Source organism: Herpailurus yagouaroundi, unplaced genomic scaffold, assembly GCF_014898765.1.
Source record: "Herpailurus yagouaroundi ecotype Mexico unplaced genomic scaffold, PumYag 29, whole genome shotgun sequence".
NCBI classification, from domain to species: domain Eukaryota; kingdom Metazoa; phylum Chordata; class Mammalia; order Carnivora; family Felidae; genus Herpailurus; species Herpailurus yagouaroundi.
In genome coordinates, this window is record NW_024412377.1 from 94243699 (window position 1) to 94267361 (window position 23663).

General features: G+C 38.1%; 1 protein-coding gene across 10 annotated transcripts in view; it reads right to left on the reverse strand.

Moving 5' to 3' along the window:
* The window catches only part of ATG10 (autophagy related 10), a 267932-nt gene that overhangs the window by 12239 nt on the left and 232030 nt on the right, over positions 1-23663 (reverse strand). Inside the window, exon 7 of one of the 10 annotated variants that reach the window (XR_005782863.1) lies at positions 10154-10315. The exons of 8 other annotated variants lie outside the window; for them this stretch is intronic. Coding sequence is in view for 1 of the 2 variants with exons in the window: in XM_040449455.1 (XP_040305389.1) it covers positions 5082-5144 (63 nt within the window). In the remaining variant the exon portion in view is untranslated. Of the gene's footprint in view, positions 1-5032; positions 5145-10153; positions 10316-23663 lie in introns of all 10 variants that reach the window. One more of the 10 variants, XM_040449455.1, reaches the window with a different exon arrangement.

A 23663-nucleotide genomic window follows, 5' to 3' on the forward strand; every position in this document is an offset into this window, starting at 1 on the left:
TGTAATTATTCTCCGGTTTTTCCTCAAGGCTGTCTGTGAAGCCCAGTAGCCTGACCACGTGAACAACGTATTTCATTCGCCTCATTGTAAGGGAACCAAAATCTTTCACACTTTTTTTTTTTTTTTTTTTTACATAAACTTTGCCAATGTGTTGATTGTTTCAAGCATCACTGCGGTGCCAACAGGCACATGTTCAGTGGGTAGAATGGTAGGGGAGGGGAGAGGAAGCAGGAGAATGGCTTGCATTATTTAAATTGTTGTACTTCTGTCTGTCTCTTTCTGAGTTTCCTCTGTTTATCTGTTTCTATCCTTCTGTCTCTCCCAAGCTTATTGGGCCGTTTCTGTAAATCAAAACTCACTTGATGCAACGCCACTGCCTTCATAGGAGAATGACTGGATCCAAGATACAGGTCAGACCGCTGCCAGTGTAGCAATGTGGACATAATTTGGCCAACAATGGGAAGCCCTAGGAGATTTCTATGTAGTGAGTGATCCACGCACAAATTGTACCAATGCAAAAACAATTATAACAATAAATTTATTGATCGTTTACATTGTAGATTCACAACTACTCCAAAGACTGCAAACTCAAATACTGCTATGGTCTGAATGTTTGCATCTCCCCATATTCATATGTTGAAATCCTAAAGCCCGGTGTGAAGGTATTACAGGAGGTTGGGCCTTTAGGAAGTGATTAGGTCATGAGGGTAGAGCCCTCAGGAATGAGAATTTGGACCTTATAAAAGAGATCCCGCCCCCTGATTGCTAGTTCACCCCCTTCTGCCATGTGAGGACACAAGAAGTGTGTGACCCGAAAGAGCGTCCTTATGAGAACAGGCTGGTATACTGATCTCAGACTTCAGAATTGTAAAAAATAAATTTCCGTTGTGTGTAAACTACCCAATCTGTGGTATTTTGTTATAGCTGGCCAAGCAACCTGGGACAGATACCTACAAAGATCACACAGGTAGCGTGAAGGAGCGAGGTCAGTTAAATACACAAGCAGGTGACAGGGACTGTGGGGAAATGGAGAGTGTGCCCAGCCAAGGCTAGGCTTGCTACTCTGCTCCAGCCAATTGTGCCATGTGGGAATGTAGGTTCAGTGTGCCAGGTCTTCCCATTTGTCAAAATAACCTAGCAATCCAGATTTTTATGTAAAATCTCCTAAATTTAAATTTTGGCACTTTTTTTTTTTTTTTTTTAAACATAGAGTGGGCCAAATAAAACAAGCCTGTTGGCTGGATTTGGACTAGGGGCCTAGCTTCTTCTCCTGGCTTCTTCTCCTCTTGTCAGCCAGTCCAAGGAGAAGCTGAACTCAGAGCATCCATGGAAAGAATTACGTGTGGTTGTTGCTGCTAACTCTACCCTCCAACCCCAAAACACTCATGTTGGTGTGCATGTGCACACACCTGCTCACAGGAAACAGAGGCACCATTCCACCATGTATTGGAGATGCTGGGTATGGAAATTTGGGGATGTATGTGTGTGCTGAGGGCTGGGGTATCCACTGGGTATGGGGCAGTGTATGTCTCCTGAGCGCCACCTCCAGAGTCTGCCTAGTGGCCTGACTCTTACAGCAGAGCCTGGGCTCGCTCCCTCTTTCCTGCTCTCTTCCCACCCCTCCTTCCCATTTGAATCTAAGCAGAGCCTAGGGTCAGAGCCCAAATGTGTTATGCCTATAGCAAGTCTTCCCGTCCAGCTTGATTCTGGCTCTCCTTATATGCCTTAAACTAGTATTTATTAATTCAACACATATCTACTGATCATGTCTTATGTGTCTGCCAGGAACAGTTCTGGATATAGTAATAGAGTTCACTGTATTGCAAAGATAAACAAAGTCCCTGATCCCAGGGAACTTTCATGCCAGTGCAGGAGACAGCCAATAAATTTATAGAACAAATAAATAGACAAAATAATCCAGAAAATAATAAGCGTTATGAATAAAATAAAACAGGGTCCCTTGATTTTGAGAGCATTTAGAACCAAAAAGCTCCTTTTTGTTGTTAAATAAATCCCTTAAATATGTTGCTAATCATGGCCACTCTTCTAGCAGTGTGTCAAAAGCATCCATAATCACTTCCATGGTTAAACTGTATATGGCCAACACCCAATGCTTTCTCAAGTGTGTCAGCTTCTCTTAGTTGTGGCAAACTAACCAAACCATTAATTACTTCTCAGATACGGATGGAAAATTAATTTTTAAAATACTCAAAAATCCTGGCTTCTAAATATATAAGACTACTGAATACAGGCCTTAAGTCATTATGAATATAATAATGATTATACAATATAGAAAAATAAAAAGTTTCCCCGATGTGATTAGAATTCATATCTTCCCTCATCGTTCACTTAGCAAATATTAAGTCTTCTTGTCTGACAATTTTATAATGATTTAACCCTAACTAATGGCAAATCTGTAGTTTTAAAATGTGGCTAATCTTAGCGATATGTTAATGCTGCAGAAGTGACAGAATTCAAAGTGAGCCTTATGACCTGAGCTGATACTATTTTTTCAGTAACATTCAATCAACTAATCTTGAAAGCCAAACAATTTATATTCAAAGTTACGGTAGAGAATTTACAAATAATTTGAGGTGTCTTATCAGTGTAGACAATCAATCTGGATAATATTCTCCAAAAGCCATTTTTCTGCACTGGAGATTTTTTAAGGTTCATGCCATCAGGAAACATTATCTGCATTTTCTACTTTCTCCTGCAGACAGCCAGAATCAGAGATGAAAGCCGTCTTTCATTTTTAGTTTAGGAATTATGAGCTAGAGTTCAAAAAAATCTAAAACCCTACACCTTATTTGTTTAACATACCATTTTCAGAAATGGAAGAACATCAAAACTGTCAGGATCTTTTTAGTGACATTTCTTAGATCAATTCAGAAGGTAAATTTGTGTGAAAGTACTACCATCTGCTGTCAGTACTAATGAACTGATGCAAATCTGCACTGAGAAAAATGTCAGTGTGGAAATACATGCAGCCAGTGAACTGTGTTAGGCTTACAACTCAATAAACACTTCTACTGGAACAAAGTTCTGCTAAATGGTTTTCCGTGAAAATAGAAATGATGGGTCAGATTTCTATCTCTGTAACTCCAGAGGAGTTATATAGGCACATTCTCCTATGAAATTTAATTTAGCAATGGTTAAATGTCTCATAAAATAAGTCTGACATGAATACTGTGAATTGGTTTCAGAACTATTAGATATGACTATCACAAGGAAATGATAATACTGCACCTTCATTCTTACATCTAATAAAGGAGATGAATTTCTTGGTTCATTTCTTAATTTTCTTGGCTCTCCAGGAGGGCACAAATATAATTTCACATATGAAGCTTTCATCCAGTTGCATATTCCAGACTGATCGAATTTGCCTTCCACTCAGGGTATATTCCTTAGAAATGGAGAGGGATATTTCCCTAAGCCTGCTTCCTCAAGCAGGGAAAGGAAAACGGCTATTGAACGTCTGCAGTATGAGACACTGTACTAAGTGCTTTGCACGGGGTCACCTATCTGAGTAATTCTTTGAGGAAAGCTTTATTGTTGCCACTGGGAGAACGGGTTCAAAGGGATTACACTTAAAGTCATCCATGTAGTAGGGAGCGAAGGACCTCTGAAGTGTGGTCTTACATTGCACCTTCCCACCCCACTGACCAGAGGTGTTGTCAGGGACATTTAATCCTCTCTCTAGTCCATCTCTGCAAAAATCTACTTACTTTTATTTCAAAATAATGTGTTTTCATAAAATTGTAAGGGAAATACATACAGAGAGCTCAGAAAATACAGAAAAGAACAAAGAAAAAAAGCAGGATAACCTAAGACTGACCAACTCAGATTTAATCACTATTTGGTGAATTTCAAACCTTTTCATGTACACACATTTATAGTCTTCTATTGCTTTTTATTCAATGAACAGAAAGATATGTACCAAGTGCCACTATATGCCAGTCCTGCCATATGTGTTTTTTGTTGGTGTTCTTGAAGTTTCTTTGTCTTTTGTTTTGCAGATTTCTATACTTATTTTTATTTTTTCCCTGTATATATTTTGTTCTGATTTATTTTGTTGTTCTTGATTTTTTTAATTTTGCATGGGTACTTAAAAATATGCATAAAGAATATGTAATCTTGAGTTGTTGGCTAGAGTGCTCCCCATGTGCCACTAGATCTAGCCAGGTAATTGTGCTGTCCATGTTTTCTAGATTCTTATCTGTTTGATCTACGAATTTCTAAAAGAAGTTTAAATCTCTCATTAAAATACTTGATTTGTCCATTTCTGCTTGAAGTCTGTCAATTTTCATTTTCTATGTCCTGAAGCTATGTTATTTGAAGGCACATATCCAGAGAATGAGGCTTTAATACAGTGATCATACTTATCTCTGATTATGTTTTCTTCCCCCAAAAAAACTTTTATCTGCTATAAATATAGCCACACCAACTTTCTACTTACCTAATGCATTTTAAAAATTATTTGCTTTTCAATCTGTGTCCTTATGTTGCATGTATTTCCTATAAAAATAACAGATTCTTTAAGAAATCCACCTTAATAATCTATCTCTTAAATGGAGTGTTTAGTTCACTTGCAGGCTTTGTGATTACTGATATAATTTAATTTTATTTTTTCTATTTTAGACTTTTTTTACTTATTCTATTTTTAATGTTTCTTTTCCTTTTCATTTTTATTCCTCTGTTGCTTTCCTTTAGATTCAGTATAGGTTCAAATGTTTTTTCTCATTGTTTTTTTTTTTTTCTCTTTTTATTAATTTGAAAGTACAGGCTGTATTTCTAAACTTCTAATAGTTATCCCACAATCTTTAAGTAAATGTTTTACTTAATAAAATACAATTACTCAATCTATTTGCCTTTTCCCCAAATAATTCAAGTAACTTGGAATGTTTAACTCTGATCACTCCTTTCTGATTCCTGTACTACTGTTGTATTTCAGTTGTATCTTTGGCTTTTTTAATCCCATAAATTTTACATTATTAATTTTTGAACTCAGTGTTTGTTGACATTTACTCACATTTGACTATTCTTTTTGCTTCCTATTTTTTTCCTAGATCTTCAGATATTCATTCTGGGATCATTTTCACTATCATTGAACTACATCCTTCAGAGCACCTCTTAGTGAAGATCTGTAGGTAGTAAATGTGCCACATTGTGAATGCTTTATCTTGTCTCCATTTTTGAAAAAATGAGTGTGGGTATAAAATTTTAGGTTACAATTATATTCTCTCAACACTTTGAATATATAATCCCATTTCCTTGTGGCTTCCATTTTCTTTTTTCTTTTCTGTTTTGAAGTGAATTATCGATTCTAATTGTCACTTCTTTTAAGATATTCTCTTTCCCTTCAGTGTTTTACCATAATGTGTCTATGTGTTGATTCCTTTTCATTTATCCTGCTCAGATTCACTGAACCTTCTGAATCTGAATATCAGAGTCCTTGCAACAGTCCTGGAAAATTCTCACCAACAGCTTTGTGAATATTCACTCTTCATTCTCTCTAGGCCCTCTTTCTGGAACTACTATCAGACATGTGTTTCTCCTCCTCTCTCCCTAGTATCTCTTAACCTGTTATATTTACCATCTTCCTTTTAGTTTTTGCAACAATGTGTATAATTTCTTCAGAGTCTTCTAACACATTAATGCTTTCTTTAACTATATTTATCTGCTTTCTAGTTAGGCCTTCTAATTAGATGCTTTCCTTTCTGAAGTTTCTATTTGATTGTTTATTACATTTACCTGATTATTTTTGATAGTCTCTTCTTCCTACATTATACTGTCAGTATTTCCTTCCTTTTAAAGAATCATATTCAACATATTTATTTTATATTTTGCACCAAAATTTTTTATTTTTATTTTTTATTTTTATTTTTTTAATTTTTTTTTCAACGTTTATTTATTTTTGGGACAGAGAGAGACAGAGCATGAACGGGGGAGGGGCAGAGAGAGAGGGAGACACAGAATCGGAAACAGGCTCCAGGCTCTGAGCCATCAGCCCAGAGCCTGACGCGGGGCTCGAACTCACAGACCGCGAGATCGTGACCTGGCTGAAGTCGGACGCTCAACCGACTGCGCCACCCAGGCGCCCCTGCACCAAAATTTTTTAACATGTGAATTTGAGCATCTGATACTACAGTTTGTGGTTTTTGCTACCTCTCACTTTTAATGGCTTCTTAAGAATTCTGTACTTTTTAAACTGTGACTGGGGTGCCTGGGTGGCTCAGTTGGTTAAGCATCTGACTCTTGATATCGGCTTAAGTCATGATCCCAGGGTCATGGGATCGAGCCCCACATTGGGCTCCATGCTGAGCATACAGCCTGCTTGAGATTCTCTCTCTCTCTCTCTCTCTCTCTCTCCCTCTCCCTCTCCATCTGCCCCCTCTCCCCTGCTCAGGCATGTACACTCCCTCTCTCTCTCCAATAAAACATTTTTTTAAATAAAAAAAATAAATTGTGACCTGGTAGTAGAACTATAAATCTAGTATTTCTTTGATGCCTAGGATTAAAAATGCATCCTTCCAGAGAAGTTTACATATGCTTCTCTCTGGTGCCTAGGGATGGAAAGGGAATAAAAGGGATCCTAATTCCACACTCACATGTTTAGGAATTTTCTGGGTCTACATCTTTCACTCTTTTTATATGTTTTATACAGAGTAAAGCAGAAAGGGTCAAATGGTTAAGAGAAAAAAAAACTAATATATAGAGAATAATGGGGAGGCATGCTATTTTATGTAAGTTGGTGAGGGAAGGCTTCTTTGCAAAGGTAACGTTTCAGCAGAGAGCTGACCAAGTAAAGAGCAAGCCATGTAATTCTTTGGGAAATGAGTATTTTTGGCTTGGGAAGAACAAATGCAAAGACACTAAGACTCTAGTGAGGGACAGTGCTTGGAGTGTTCCAGAAACAGCATGAAGACCAATGTGGCCAGATGAAATGTAGGGTAATATTGGCAGAAGTAAGACTGGAAAGGTAACCAAAAGGTAAGATCACGTAGGGCCTTGCAAAGCATATAAAAGATTTGGACTTTTATTCTGAGTGTGATGGGGAGACTGGGGGATTTTGGAAAAAGAAGCGACATATTCTGATTTACAGTTTAAAATATCAGTCTGGATATTGTAGAAGGAGAAGGAGAAGCAGAAGACCAGCTAGGAGGTGTTGTAGTAACTCAGATATGGTGGTAGCCTCTACTAGGTGATGGCAGTGTGGATGGGGGAGAATGGTCAGGTTTGGGATTTACTTTGAATAGACAGCCAACAAGATTTGCTAAACGATTCAATACGCTGTGTAAGAAATAGGAAAGAACAAGGATGACTCCCAACTTGAAGTGTCTATTCATGTTTTCTTGACTATTTGTCTAGTGAGGTTTTGCAGGGGTTTATTATTAATATGTTTTAGCTCTCTTGTACCTTCTGAGGACACTGATCCTTTTCATTCACTCAACCATCACCGTGAGTCATGCAATGGTTCAAATGTTAGAAATATAGTGGTCCATAAACAGGTAATACCTGCTCCCATAAAAGATGCTGAATTACTAAAAATAATTTAAATTTCCAGATTTCTCATTATCTTTAAATCTTATTCATGATGATTTATATGGGGAATATAACATTAGATAATTTTTTTTTAATTTTTTTTTTAACGTTTATTTATTTTGAGACAGAGAGAGACAGAGCATGAATGGGGGAGGGGCAGAGAGAGAGGGAGACACAGAATCAGAAACAGGCTCCAGGCTCTGAGCCATCAGCCCAGAGCCTGACGCGGGGCTCGAACTCACGGACCGCGAGATCGTGACCTGGCTGAAGTCGGACGCTTAACCGACTGCGCCACCCAGGCGCCCCTAGATAATTTAACATATAATTTTTCTTTCATTTCTTTTATCATTTTTGTGTTTAAAAATCCTATTCAGAATTAGAAAACTAGATATTTACTTATATTTATGTACAGTTTACCATTAAATTACTTGCTGTTCCCCAAACACTATTTTTCTTGCCTCCAAGCCTTTGTACATGAGGTTCTCTCTGTTAGGAATACCCTCCCACCCTTTCCTACCTACTAATGTCCATTTTTCTCCTACAGATCTCAGCTTTCTTTAAAAAAAATTTTTTTTTATTTCTTTATTTTGAGAGAGAGAGAGAGCATGAGCAAGGGAGTGGCAGAGAGAGAAGTGAGAGAGAATCCCAAGTAGACTCCATGCTATCAGTGCAGAGCCTGATTGGGGGCTCAAACTGACGAACTGTAGATCTCAGCTTTCTTTTACCCCAATCGTGCATCAGTTGCCCTCCCTCTGTGTCCCCACTGCACCCCATGCTTAAGCCTACTGCTCAATTCCACACCATTCTGCACAGGTAATCGACCATTTACAGGAGCCTTCTGTTACTATACTGTAATTTCTTGAGGACAGAGAAAGTATTCTCATTACTATTTCAATCTCAGCATCCATAGCAGTGCCTTTCACCTAGTAGACACTCAATAAATATTAATGGAATGACTGCATAGACAAATACATGCTACTTTACCAAGATAAATTATTGGCATATGCAACCTATTCTGTAAAGGGGAATGTTTGTGTGGAATGCACCAGTGGCCTCCAATGCCACTGTAGGGATGTTAAAGGAAAAGAAACATTCTTTCTCTTTGTCACAAAACCAGGGGCAGAATCTTCTGTACATTTATAGGAGTCTCCAGATAAGATAAAATCTTCACTATCTGTGTTCCCAAATATTTCTTCCAAAGTACATCTAAGAACAAAGGAGAGGGTCTGAAGGCATAGTCAGGAATAACTCTCCATAGAAACTTATGTAAACTATGCACTATATTCTAAAATCTATCTATTGGCTTCCACACAAAAGATAATATCCTATATTACTACTGAAAAGAACTGATGCACCAAGATGCATATTTTAATTCTCTGAGTTAGCCTATGCCCTGCCACACCACAGTATCCCCCTAAGGTGTGTTATCCAGACACCTTAAGAAACTAAGAAACACTACTAAAATGTATAATAAACTCATCACTTTCTACTTAACTCAATCCCATATTACTTCATGTGTTTTTCTTTTCTTTTCTTTTTTGCTTTACTAATGCATTCAATAAACATCACTGAATACCTCCTGTGGGTAAAACTTTTGCTAAGTATTCATCCATCTATCCATCTATTCACCATTCATTTATTCAACCAATATTTGAGGAGCATCATTCCGTACGCCAAGCACTGTTCTAGGCACTAGAGATATCAGCAGACTCAAGACAGAAGCAAAATCTACTATCATGGGGTTAATAGTCTAGCTTTAGGTACTACAAAGATATCAAACAGCATCCCATTATCTCAACTCCTGGGGTTTACAGTCCAGCTGCACCCCTAGCACTAAAGTCCTGAGTTGCATCTCTAGGGGAGAGAATTCCAAAGGTCAGTAAGTTTTTCACCACTCACTCCCCTCTACTTAGGATTTCTAAAGAGAATGGAAAAGCAGATCCCTAGGGAGAACAGAAATGTCATTTGGCCTGATGGTGGGGGGTGAATCGTAGGACTTGTGAGCAGAAACCAGAAAAGCTGGCAGAGAGAGATGCGCTCTGTGGGCTGGGTTTTGTTTCATTTCATTTTATTTTATTTATTTATTTTCATCATTTGGAGAAGAGGCATCAGGAGGCTTCCCACCCCAGAGAAGATTGTGTGGGGTTCTCAATGACACTAGCAGAAAATGAGATGTTCCCCACTGTGAGATTGAGGGTATCCTGAGGAAGGCCTGCAAGTGCTGGAGGCCAGAGAGGAGGTCGCCAATAAATGAGAATGAAACCACGCTGCAGAGGCGGCCCAGCTGCGAGAACCCATGGATGGAAAGACTGTTTGTTCCCTGGAGTGATACTCATGGTGAGATCCCGATGCCTCCTCAACTCCTCTTGTCATTCTGTAGATCTAATGCTTGCTGTATTGTGAGGGGTTTCCATGACACTGTGTTGGGTGCCATGCAGTTGGAAACACCAGACTGTGCATGGGGTATGTATTTTCATGAGCTAAGAGGGACCTTGAGTCAAATTGAATAGGACATCTTCTCTTCACTCCTCATCTCTCCCCATGCTCATTAGGGTATCCGCAATTCAAGGGTTACAGAAATCACTCTCATACACAACAGATTATGTACCACTCAAAAGGTACAAATCCAGGAATATGGGAACTCAGACAAAGGAGAGTTCAGTTCTGACTGGTGGAGGAGGGGCAGCCAAGATTTCCTGGAGATATGGCACTTCATCTGTTCCAGGCCTTAACAGTGAGCAGGACTTGGAGAAGCCTGTGGCGGTAGGCTCTAAGACAGAAAGAGATCACCCCAGGTTTAGCAGAAAGGAAGTTAAGTAAGGGACACACAGATTTCCATCTTTTAAGAAAGACTGAGAAGTGTGGTTAGTTAGAGAAGAAAAACATATTTATTTTTGTTTGTTGTGTTGGTGACATTGTTAAATAATTGAAGCGATCCCTATAAGATCCAAAGAATGCTCTGGAAGTAATCAACACCTAGACAAGGCAAAGAAGCAAGGTTTGAAGTACAAACAATCCCCTCTTATAGTTTTGAAAAGAGATTAAAAAAAAAGGTGGCGGGGCAGGGGGGAAGAGGTGGGAAATATCCCAGGACAGACTTCTCCCCACTGAGTGTGTGAGGATAAAGATACAAAGACAGTGAGAGAATATTTAAAAATAGATATATGTGAGAAAGAAATGAAAGTCTTGCCCAAGTACCCTGAAAGTCTCCTCAGTTCTTGGAGAGGCAGAGGGAGCCCAGAGAAGCTATGCTTTGTTCAAGTTGCACCTGTTGATATTTGTTGGCCAGTTAATTAGGAATAAAATTCTAATGATGTTTGGAAAGTCAGATTTAAAAAAAAATAGGAGGGTTCTTCAAATTCATATGCTGCACAGAAGCCACCAGGCTTCCCAGAATTTTTATTAAAAATTACAAACATCACAGCAATAGTTCTTAGACACCACCTCCTCCGCTAACAAAAAACTTTCCTTTCATGGCTCCAGAGGGAGTCCAGAAACTAATTCTCCCACTCCTGCCTACATCTACAAAGGGCTCCCTCCCTAAGCTGCTGACAGTCCCAACTCCAACTCCTGGATTAGAAAGCAGAGTTTGAATATATTTATAGACTCTATACGGGTTGTTGCTTTAAGCAACACCGTTAATATGCCAGAATTCTGAGCTCCCAAACTTATTCAGTTATCAATTTGTTGTACATTATTTAATCTCTCAGTATTTTGATATGCAAAATAGAAATAGCACTGCTGGTACTTCACAGGGTGAAAGGAGATAACCAACAAGACCATTATGAAGCTTGCTGGGGGAAAAAGAGCTTATGTAAATGTCTATTAATTAAATAGGAACGGCTGCACAACTAGGTCAGGCATGATGATAAGACTGAACAACCCATCCCAGCCACCAGCATCAAAAAGAAGAAATGAACATTTAATCTGGAAAGCACTTGTTGGTTGCATTTTATAAAGAATATTAAATTGTAATATTCTGTATCATAACACAGAGTAGAGTATTTCAGACCATCCTCAAAGAATTCTTTGATAGAACAGAAACTTATTAGAGACAACAGCCAAAAACAAAAACAAAAAAGCAAGCCAATTACTAATGAAGAACTTGTAAAAAGCTAATCAAAGCTCTCATCCAGAGAAAATGAGAAAATCTGAGGCTCAGAATGATTTTGTATATTGATGAGATTTTTATATAGCGTCACAGAAAGAAAAATAAAGCAGATTTGAATGAAGACAAAAAGGACTCTAAGTCTCTGTTTAAAAGCCTTGTTGTGTTCCCTATCAACGTTTTTATTAAAATGTCCTGTTCCGGTAGAAACATCCATTTTTTAAAAATACCTGATCGGTGATGGTGTCAGTAGAGGACACTGTCAGTGTGTCTCTCTCTAGTCAAACCCCTAAGTGTTGGAAGAATGTTTATTTGGCCTCCACCCATTTTTGTAGAAAATTACTCAGAGGGGTGGCTTATCCAAGGTCATGACACTCAGAAATGATAGAGCTGAGACTCATGTCCAGATTCCAGAATAGAACGTAGTCTCTCCCTGCCATTGCCAAGCCTGCTAAGGACTAAATGTAGCACTTCAGCATGAAATAACTTGCAGGCATTACATTTATTCTATTTTTGTCTTAAAGGAAAACAATTGGGAGCTTGTTCTTTCCAAGCATTAATTCTTTTTTTCCCACTTCCACTACATTACATAATGGTGACCATTTTTGGCTTACCGAGTCTATTTCTGAGATACTCACTAAAACGGTGACCATATTTTAGAGCTAGGTATGTTGGGGCATAATAGAAAGGTGAATCAGCAATCACAAAATTCAAGGAATTTCAAGAACAAACTTAAAAACAACCTAATTCATTGATAATCAGATATTAATGTATGGCAACTACCATCCAGGAAGATGTTTTATGAGCAATACAAAAGAAACTAGCAGTCTGTTAGTTTTTAGAATCACTTTTTAGAATGGTGCCAAATAGAATTTTAAAGCAATGAAAAGGCATACAGATGAATCTTTAAGATGATTTCTTAATATCACAATGCTCTCTTCAGATAAATATAATCAATATAAATTCCCAATGAAAGCACCCTAGTTTACAGCTAACATTTATGTATTTCCTTCCTGCTTCTTATACAACTTTGGTAATAAAAAGATTCCCTTTACTCCCAGAAGCAGATTTCCCAGTGATTTGAGTTAAAATTAGTTTTTCTTTTTAGAATATCTCTCAAAAGAGACTACCTGAAGAAAATTCCTAAGGAGGTGATAAACCCATTATAAATCTGTTATCACTTATCTAATAATGAAACATGTTAGGGGAAGATATGACCTACAAAAATTTAGCTACTACTGGGGCACCTGAATGGCTCAGTCAGTTGAGGGTCTGACTTCAGCTTAGGTCATGATCTTGCAGTCTGTGAGTTGGAGACCCATGTGGGGCTTGCTGCCCTCAGCACAAAGCCTGATCCAGATCTTCCATCCCTCCCTCTCTCCACCCCCTTCCCTGCTTGCATGCACATTCTCAAAAATAATAAATAAATCTTTTAAAAAATTATTTAAAAAATTTAGCTACTATGAGATATTTTTCCCACTTTTTAGACTACTAATAATTTGAAACTAGGTAACAAAAACAATGCTACTAACAGGCTATAGTATTAAGAAATTATACTCCTCTATATAAAACTGTAATCACAGATTTTCTTCAGACAATAATTGCATCCTGGTATTTGCAAACATATATTAGAGAGAGAAATAAACTGGTACATATGGGCAAGAATGGCAGTTTCTTATTTTTAAAGATATTTTATTAAAAATGTAAGCAATGTCAGGATAAAAAAATGTATATTTTAATCCAATTTCCCAACCAAATCCATTTTTTTACATTTCTCCATAGTAACTTCTGTTGGAATTTTAAGAACTGATTTTTATAGCTTGGATATAGTTCAGTATTTTCTAGACAAGAAAGTACAGGACACAAAAAAGAGAGTCTAAAACTGAAAAAGAAAACTGGTACTGGGAAATTCACAGGCTTTCCACATGGACTTAAGGCAGAGCTCAGAAGTCACTGTTATTTTTCCCACATGTCCTCTCACACCAACAGTCAATGAATCTCATGATTGCTTCAGACTCAGTCATCCTTAAGTTTTTGTTCTTCCTTTTTCTTTTTTTTTTTTTTTTTGAACGTTTATTTATTTTTGGGACAGAGAGAGTCAGAGCATGAACGGGGGAGGGGCAGAGAGAGAGAGGGAGACACAGAATCGGAAACAGGCTCCAGGCTCCGAGCCATCAGCCCAGAGCCTGACGCGGGGCTCGAACTCACGGACCGCGAGATCGTGACCTGGCTGAAGTCGGACGCTTAACCGACTGCGCCACCCAGGCGCCCCGTTGTTCTTCCTTTTTCTTAAAGGCTGATTGCTTCCCAAATTTATTGTTATCTATCCTTCTACCTACCTTTCATAGTTATGTACACCGTGTATATATAATTTTGTGATTCATTTTTTCTTCTTACCTTGTAACATTATTTCATATATACTTTCCTATATTTTGCATACTCCTTTTAACTTTCTTTTTAGGTATATAATATTCCATCTGGTTGATATAATAGACTTTACAATTATTCCACTGTTAAATATTTAGACCGTTTTCCAGTTTTATACTATTATACATTGTGCATGCATGCATGTGTATTATGGACTACAGATTATTTCCTTATAATCAAATTTTAGGAATGAGTAAAAACAGTGGGGATATCAATATAGCTGTTGATATATATTATCACATTTCCCTCCAAAATTATAAAACTAATATAATTGCCACCAATACAAACTACTTGACTAATCCCTCAATGTTTTAAATAGCAATGTCTTAACGTTAGAATTAAATCCTCCTTGGGAATATTTCACAAAAACATCGCACAGACTTTACAAAAACTCTAGGCAACTAGCATAGGATTTATGCCATTTTGGACTTGGCCATAGGATGCAGCCCTTGGGAATTAGTGACTTGGTGAAGGACAGTAAATATATGGAGAAGGGTTAGGGCTCAGGGTGGGGTTTGGTGACTCTCTCAAATGCTTGTAAACACATTAAGTTCCTGGATGCTGCTTTTCCAGATTGGCTGGGGCAGGGTCAGCAACTTTTCACAAGAGTCATGCCAAAGCTTCGATGTCTCAGAGGAGGCCTGCATTATCTGACCTGAGTCTCCAACAATTGATACCTGGGTCTCAAATGGCCATTAAAATAGGCCATAACAAATTACATTAGGTAAAGTTCGTGCTCTCCTCGGATTTGGTGGCAGTTGGTATAAATATGACTACAGTATTATCAGATCACTCCTCTAAAAGCTCTGGGCTTTCCTTGGCAAGGGTCTGGAAAATAATGTTAAGTGTAAAAACCCAGCACACAGCCTTGTATATTCATTATGATTACAACCATGGATATGCAGACACAAAACTTGCACACTAAGAAATTGGCATCCAAACTTCCATCTTGAGGCATGGCATGCAATAAGAATGTCAAACTGATGTAAATATAATCGTCAATAAACACACCTGAGGGAATGTGAATTTTCTTCAACACCTTTTTTTTTTTTTTTACATTGAAAACACTCTATTTTGAGCATCTTCCTCATGAGGCCCATTCTTTTTTTTTTTTTTTTGGTCTTAGCTGGTGGTCTTCCAGTAGTAGTAACAGCTGCTTTTCCAGCATGATGTAAAAGTCTCAAAGCATTCATCCAGCAGAAGAGTCTCCCCATTTTGGCCTCAGGACAAGATCCACTCTGAAAGGGCCCATTCTACAACTACAAACAGATCAAAGGACAAATCCAGCTTCCCCTTCAAAGGAAGGGCCCTCTCCCATGCGTCACATACTAATCAACTTGGGAGTGCATGTGTTGTCCATACACTGACCTTCTCTGTGAAGCACTGGAGATATTCAGCCGCGTTAGTCCACATAGAGTCAATTTGACTTTCTGCCAGGAAAGCCTCAGAATTATAGAATTTTACTTAGTTTTCTAACTTGATAAAGGATATGGTATTTTTTTTTTGATGTTTTAGTATTTATTTTTGAGAGAGAGCATGAACAAGGGAGGGGCAGAGACAGAAGGAGACACAGAATCCAGAGCAGGCTTCAGGCTCTGACCTATCAGCACAGAGCCTGTCATGGGGCTCAAAGATATTATTCTTAATACCTATGTTCTTAATACCTAGTGTTCATAAAACAGAAATTAAAAAGGTAATTTTATAACACTACTTTCACTTACATCTTTACTCCTACAAGTCAGTGTCTTATCCCAATGTCTGTGAACATTTTTGCTTATACACACCTACTCTTAAAAAATATGTATCTTATAGGGGTGCCTGGGTGGCTCAGTTGGTTAAGTGTCCAACTCTTGATTTGAGCTCAGGTCATGATCTTGCAGTTTGTGAGACTGAGCCAGGCATCAGGCTCCATGCTGATAGCACAGAGCCTGCTTAGGATTCTCTCTTTCCCTCTCTCTCTGCCCCTTCCTTGCTCGTGCTCTCGCTCTCTCTCACTCTCTCTCAATGTAAAATAAATTGACTTCCAAAATTTTTCATTAAAAAGTTGCAAATGGTATAATTTCCAGTATATTGTAAATATTCACCATTTTAAATATATGCTATTATACATATACACAATTGTAAGGATTATCATGTCACTCTCTTAAATGTAATCAAACATAAATGCCACAGCATTATAATACCCACTATCATTCATTTAAAAAAATATACGAACAATTGGATATTTTACATTTTTCTCCTTGAATTTATCTCCATTCTGCTTCTGTCAAAGAATTTTACCCTAATGTATATTTTATGCTTAAAAGCTTTTTATTGATCCTATTCTTGTAAACAAAAGCATATAGACAGAAAAGAGTTCATTTTCCAAAATTTCCCATGACCATTCTCCTCTAAGTGCTAAATTAACTAAGATGTCTGAGTTTTAATTGTAATTATTAATATTATTTAGTTAATCAAAACTAAACATTTAAAATTTGGCAAAAAATAAAAAGTGAAATATTTTTGGAAATCATGATAGCACCACTTAGTATGAACTACAGGTCATACTTTTTTCATACATGTATGAACCCACTTAATCCTCACAACACTCTACTATTGTTATCTCCATTTTATAGATGCCAAAACTAAGGTTGAGATAGCTTAGATGACTCTTCTAGGTCGCAGAGCCTGGATCCACACACAGACTTTCTGGCTCCATAGTCCAGTCACTTATACACTGTCCTATACTTCTTGGCTCGTAAAAATAGAGATTGAGGGCAGAAGAGGGGGGCTAAAATAAAGGCATGGTCCAGTTGCTCCTTTTAGTGCCCCGGCTGAGCCATATGCCATGGTAAGGGATGCGATGGGTATGAGGCATGCCTTTGTTTTGTACAGTGGCAGAAAGGCAAAAAGGGAAGTGGGAAAGGAAAATCTTGGCCACAAGTGCCTTTTCAGACAGATGGATTTTATGAGAGGGTGCATATGGAAGTAGAAGATCTGGAAATTAATTCCTTTAGAACTCTCCATAACCCTCCCCCACTACACATATACACACACACACACACACACACACACACACACACACACCCTTTGGGAGGTCTTCGTATACACCCAGGGGTACACATGCTCCAGTTTGAATGCAACTGGTCTACTCAGTCTCTAATACAATAAAAATAAATTAGAGGTGGTGTTTTGTGAAACATTTTTAATGCTTTAGAAACAAAATTTAATTAAAATTTAAATTATTTTAACCCTTGAATTTTATTTTAAAATGGCAGTTAATTTTAATAATTTGGAAGGACACAAATGTTAAAATGTAACAGTATAGTAATAAGCATAACTATAATCTACATGGTAGTTTTATAATGATTAGATGTAATGCATGAAAAGATAGCAGGTCAGTAATAGAGCCATGCATAAAACCCTCCTCTCAAAATCTTTATTTGCATTTCTATTACTGAAATCATTTCCTAATAATGAAGTTGCCAGGAGAGAAGCTCCATTACTGAGGAATCACTGTTACAGAAACAACATTATTAAAGCATTGCTAGGTACAGGAACTTTTATTAGAATGATACAAGTTGTATATCACTGTAATAAAGCTTCCATTATAATCCTAATTGCATAAAGCTGTGTTTGAGTGTACCAATGCTAGAGCTATAGGACTTTTAATAAAGTATCAAAATAATGCTGTGGTAATAGGATTGTTTACCATACTAATACTTCAGGGAAGGCTGAACTGACTAATGGATGATGTTTACGTCACTGATTACACACACTATACCAAGAATTAAAAAGAACTCTCATGTACTTTAGTAACATGCAGCACAGAAATGTATGTGTTGAGGTATACATACCAGCTCTCTTTGATATAACAACTCAGTATGTCTAATTCACCTCCTGGTACAAAAGCAAATTGCTAAAATGGACGTTTGTAACTGTGATACTTAAGAGGTTTAATGTTCAGATCTACAGAGAGCTGCTTATCAAAAAGTTAATAATAAATTATATACATCCACAGACACCCAAACAGGCATATCTTGAGAACTGCCTGTTAAAAGAACTATTGGAGAATTTGAGTTTTTGTTGGTGGAAGACAGAAGGTGGGAGGGGGGAGGGAGGGAGGGAGGGAGGGAAGAAGAGAGAGAGATTAAATATTTATGGATAATTCACTCTAAAATGCTACTCTATATCATACATAAATGATACTATGATCCTTCAGAGTTACAACTAGAAGTTACTATCAGACTTAGGTTCATACCAGAGAATTTTAGTTTATTTGTACAAATGTTTGTTTTTGTGTTTGCTGTAATGGAGTCAAGTATTCGGCGGTTCCCTCTAGAAGCATATATAATATTCACCACCAGAGACCACCAGAGAGCCATCCAATCACTCAGTAGGCAGGGAGATGCTCCTTTATATACCTGCTGTGTGGATACCAGCAAGGAAGACACCAGGCCATCTGAAAAGGGCCTCAGTATAGGCTACAGCAGCAGAGGCCTGAAGGTGGCTCTGACAGTCATATTCAGGTAATGGGGCCAAAGCCATTTTGGTTTTGAGATCAATTTTGGCAGACAGATTGATCTGGAGTCTGCTTGGACAGCAAAGTACTTAAACTTTTGAACAGTGTCTCCTTTCCATAGTTCCCCCTTGACCTCTGCCTTACCGATGTCATAAACTGCAAACAGTTGGGTGAGGTTGACTCAAGGGCCCAGAAAGTTAATTTTCCCTACTGACTCAGGTGATGAAGCAAAATGTGAACATTCCCATAGTGTGATGCTTCCCATATCTTTGTATCACCTGAGAGGAAGGTACATGATTTTATTTTTTACTGTATGGTCAGCTGGGATATGTTATTTTTTAGGATTCTAATACTTTCTGATTAAAAATGATCAACCCAAACTAATTTGCACTGAAACAATGAGACACTGTTTCTAAACATTTTTTTTTTCAAAAAAAATTAAAATCTCTTGAGGCAGGAGTGTGTGACACAGACATAAAAGGGCTTAATTATCCAACTGGTCAACTAAACACTTGCAAAAACGGAAGTAACCTAAATATTTGAAGGTATTTCAACTTCCATGAATCTAACCAGAAATTTGAAATCAGATAACTTTGAACCAAAAAAACAAAAACAAAAACAAAAACAAACAAACAAACAAAACCCCACAAACTTTGAATGTTGGCATTCATGCGAGTTTGCAGCTTTCAATTCACTGATGTCCTTATTTTTAACACATGGGGGGACATCCCAATCTTTCCAATCAGGCCTTGCAAGGAAGAGCTAAACTCTCACTGAGAAAAGAACAGATCCTTACACAAAAGCCTTACATCAGTGTGGTGAAGACTCAAGAGGCTTGAATAAATGAATACTGATTGATTGATTTCTTTGGAAACTGATTCTAACTTCACCACCTCCCATTTCCCAATCTTCTCCACAAACATTTTGTTAGTATGCCCCAGAGCATAGCTTTCCTTAAACCAACCCCTCTCCCTGCCATTTCCTCTATCTCCTTGAAGACAATCCAGTCCCACATACCACCTGTCTCCCTCTAGCCTGCCGCAGCCTCCTATCTGGTTTCCTTTGCTCCTGTCTCTCCACTCTCTCACCTTGCACAGACACTTGATTCATCACTCCAATTAACCAATTTTACGTCACTCTCTTGCTCAAAATTATTCCTCATTACTCACTGCCTATTAAGCAAAGTTAATCCTTTTGGGGGGCATGAATCCCTTTCAATATCCTAAAAGGGCTGTGGACCTTAGAATAATGCATAATGCACACCGCTTTTTGTCTACAATTCAAGGGGTTCTCATACACTGGAAGCCTGGGGGGGTTGTGATCCTGAGATAAGAAATCCAAAACTATGAAGCTTGAACTATGTGGCCTTCTATTCGGTTTCCCTGCAAGCTGGCATCAAACTATCTTTAAAGCCTTCTATTTTATCAGAGAACCCCTAATCACAGACAAGTAGAGTGAGGTCTGCACTGAGCCCCCACCACATGACAGGAACTCCTCTTAAGCCCCAAAGACATACAGCAAATGAAACAACAAAAGTTCTTCTGTTGCTCATACTCTAGAAACCCAGTTATCCTGATGTGTCTTGTCACACCTTGCTACTACTGCATATCCTCAAAGGCACAGAATTTCTAGTTTTAAAACCTGGCTCTTCGTGTATCTTATACTCCTTTCAATCATGTTTGTTCTCAACTCTCAGTATACCTTGTGTTTCCTCATCTCTGTGCTGATGCCCATAGAATAATCCTTCATCTTCCTCCCCATCTACCAAATAATCACTGACAATTTCAAGCCCTTCTCTCTCTCTCTCTCTCTTTTTAGGAAGGTTTTCTAGAACCATTACAGCTCACAATAAATCTCTCTTCTTATAATCTCTATCAGTAATCTTGTACTTTTTCATACACTGCCTATAGCACCTCTTTAGAGCTGTCTTATTATAGAACTTATTATTGATTAATTCTGCTGTGTAATCTGTGAATTATCACCCCATCTTTGGAAAGGGAGACCATGCTGTAGATTTCTATTTCCTGGCCACTGCTGTCTATCACAGTGCTTCTCACACACACCACCACGAACTCTCTATTTGTTGGTTATTGCTGATTGATGGCAAGAGAAGACACCACTGAGATGATAAAACTTCTCTCTAACTTTCAGGGGTGATCCAGAGAAATTTCAGAGAACCATTATCTGCTTGGGGATGGATAATATAACCAGAGTGATGCACAACTTAGCAAACCAACCCAACCACTGTTATTCATCATTCTGACTGTGAGCCACCTATGTGCAGTCATCAGCATGCAGACAATATGTAATAAGGTTGTTTATATTCTAAATAATAATTTGCTTTTGCCATCTACATATGGCAGAGATTGGATGCATTCTTATCTGACCTAACCTTCATGTTAATACCTTAATCACAATCTTTGAAGGCAACAAAGGGCATCTTCAAACAAACAAACAAACAAACAAAAAACCAGATAGCAGATGATAATGGTGTACTGAATGCAGTCTTGTTTGGTGCTATTAGTCACTGTAAATGCATTTGCTATCTCTGTCTGCATCTATAACTCTCACCATCATTTCCTCGCAGAGTAAACAAATGTTGCTTATAAACTTCACCGTACAGCCTGTCTTTGTAGGATTTTTAGCCTACCAATGTGCTTAACAGAATCAAATGCCTTGTTAAAACCAAGTATATGGCATACAAATTACAATGCTATTCTTAGGACTGTATCAGAGATGGTGTGACTAAATTTCTTAAGCATGATACTTGTTTTCTTTGAAACCTGAGAGAACAATATGTCTTGATTGTTATCCTGGGATGTACAGTTCTACTCATGCCCATGCAACTGCATGGCTGATGTGCCTCTGAAATCCTGAAGAGTATCTTCTACCTTCCAGAGCCCAGGGCTATCTCCATGTGGGGTGCTATTTACCCCAGTGGCAGATATCCACAAAGCTACAATCACCAAATGCTCCACCAAATGATGATCGTTTGATGGCAAAAAAATATGAGTGTATCTCTCTATAAGTATAATGTTATTTGTGATTTGATCTTATGTCCTATACTAACCACATAGTAGTATTAATTTTGAATTTGCTAAAATTGTTAACGGAGACTATGTTTATCATCAACTTGAGATAGGATAATTAACAACACTGACAACTAATATTTACTGTGTGGTTGCATACTGTGTGCAAGGACCTATTCTTTTATTTTTAATGTTTATTTATGTGTTTTCAGAGAGAGAAAGCACACAAGTGAGTGGGGTAGAGGGAAAAAGGGAGAGGGATAAAGAGAATCCCAAACAGGCTCCACGTCTAATTAGTGCAGAGCCCGATGTGAGGCTCAATCTCACAACCATGGGATCATGTCCTGAGCCTAAATCAAGGGTCGGACACTTAACTGAGTCACCCAGGCACCCACTGGGACCTATTCTAAATATTTTATATTTATTATTTTATTTAATCCATGCAACAACTCCATAAAGTATTGTCACTATTTTCCAGATGAGGAAACTGAGGCCTACAGAGGATCTGTCCCTTGCTTCACGACTAGTTTGGAAAAGCCAGCATTTGAATACAAGCAGTTTGGCACTAAATCAATGTTCTTAGCTACTATGTTTGTTATACTATGTTAGTGCACTTGACATCTGGCCTCTCATTTCCTTGGTTACATAATTGGTTCCAAATTGGGAAGCAGAGGTAACACTAACTCTACCTGTTTTTGCCATGTCAAAGGAAAAATGGTGTTAGATATTTATCATGATTCCGAACATATTGTGTTCAATGGGCTGGCCTATAGATGGGTGTCTAGTATTAATAATTCTGATTTTTCCTCCAAGAAACCTTTACCTTGACAACAAAACATGTTCCATGCAAGTGTTTTTATTATTGACTTTATGATGACCAATACTTTGTCTGACTAGGTGGTTCCAGCTAAAAGAAGCACAAAATCACCATGAATGTTTCTGTTCCTTCTGTAACACTGGGGACAGGGTACTAGTCAAACCATCACAGACGTTTTCCCTGATAGCCTCTGCTTCTCTAGCACAGGAAGAGATACACTAATCAATATCACATTTTGGTCTACTTCAAGCATGACTTTTCATGCAACTCTGATACAAGCTTCTTTGTTAACACCATTTACTAGAAGAGTAGCTAAACATTTATCTGGTGAATATTCTGATTGGAGGGCAAAATCAGGGTTTCGGGATAGGAAATAATGCTGAATTTGCTGACTACATACTCAAGGACTATTGCCCTTCTGTACTGCCTCTATATTCCTCTAGCATATATTAGTCTGAATCATTTATTTGACACTTAGTATTTACTTGCTGCTATTATTAATTTTACTCACTTGCATCTACATTTTTGCATGCCTATATCTTATATTGTCAGCATCAGGTCCATGAACCTTCTCCACAGTGTGGATTCAGTCCAGTCAAACGGCCCAATCAGTGTTGCCTTGGCTCTGGCCTCTTTGTTGGAAGAGCCTCAAAGTGAACAGACACTAAGACAAGTTGCCGGTGTTGCCCCATTCCTGTGATAATCAGACATCTGGGTGGTTTCTAAATTATTAGTGCACTTGGCATCTGACCTACAATCTGAAGGTAAAAAAATGTACGTACATAATTAAAAAAAAAAACTCTATCAGATCATTTCATGTTAACGAACATTTATTAGCCCTCAGTTATACAAAAGTTACACACTGCTTATGCATGCTACAAAATAAAGTAAAATATAGCCACTGCCGTGGAAGCGGTTGCACTTAAGTAGGGAGCGTATATCTTTGAACAGTTTCCAGTTGGTATTGTAAACAGAAATGCAGCGGCATCAGAGGGCTAGGCATGAAAACTCAGAAAGGATCACTAGGCCAGGTGGGAAAGTGCTCCAACTAGAGAGGAACAAAGGCTCGGAGTTGCAAAAACAGCCTGGTGCAGAGCAGGCCACAGAAAGATGGAGAACATGAGAGAAAGAAGTCACGTGTGTGGGGAAAAGCTGGATCATGTATCTCCTCAACCAGCACTCTCAGCCTCAGCCCCTTCACCGATTCTTACAAACTTTCCCTCCTAATATTTCCCT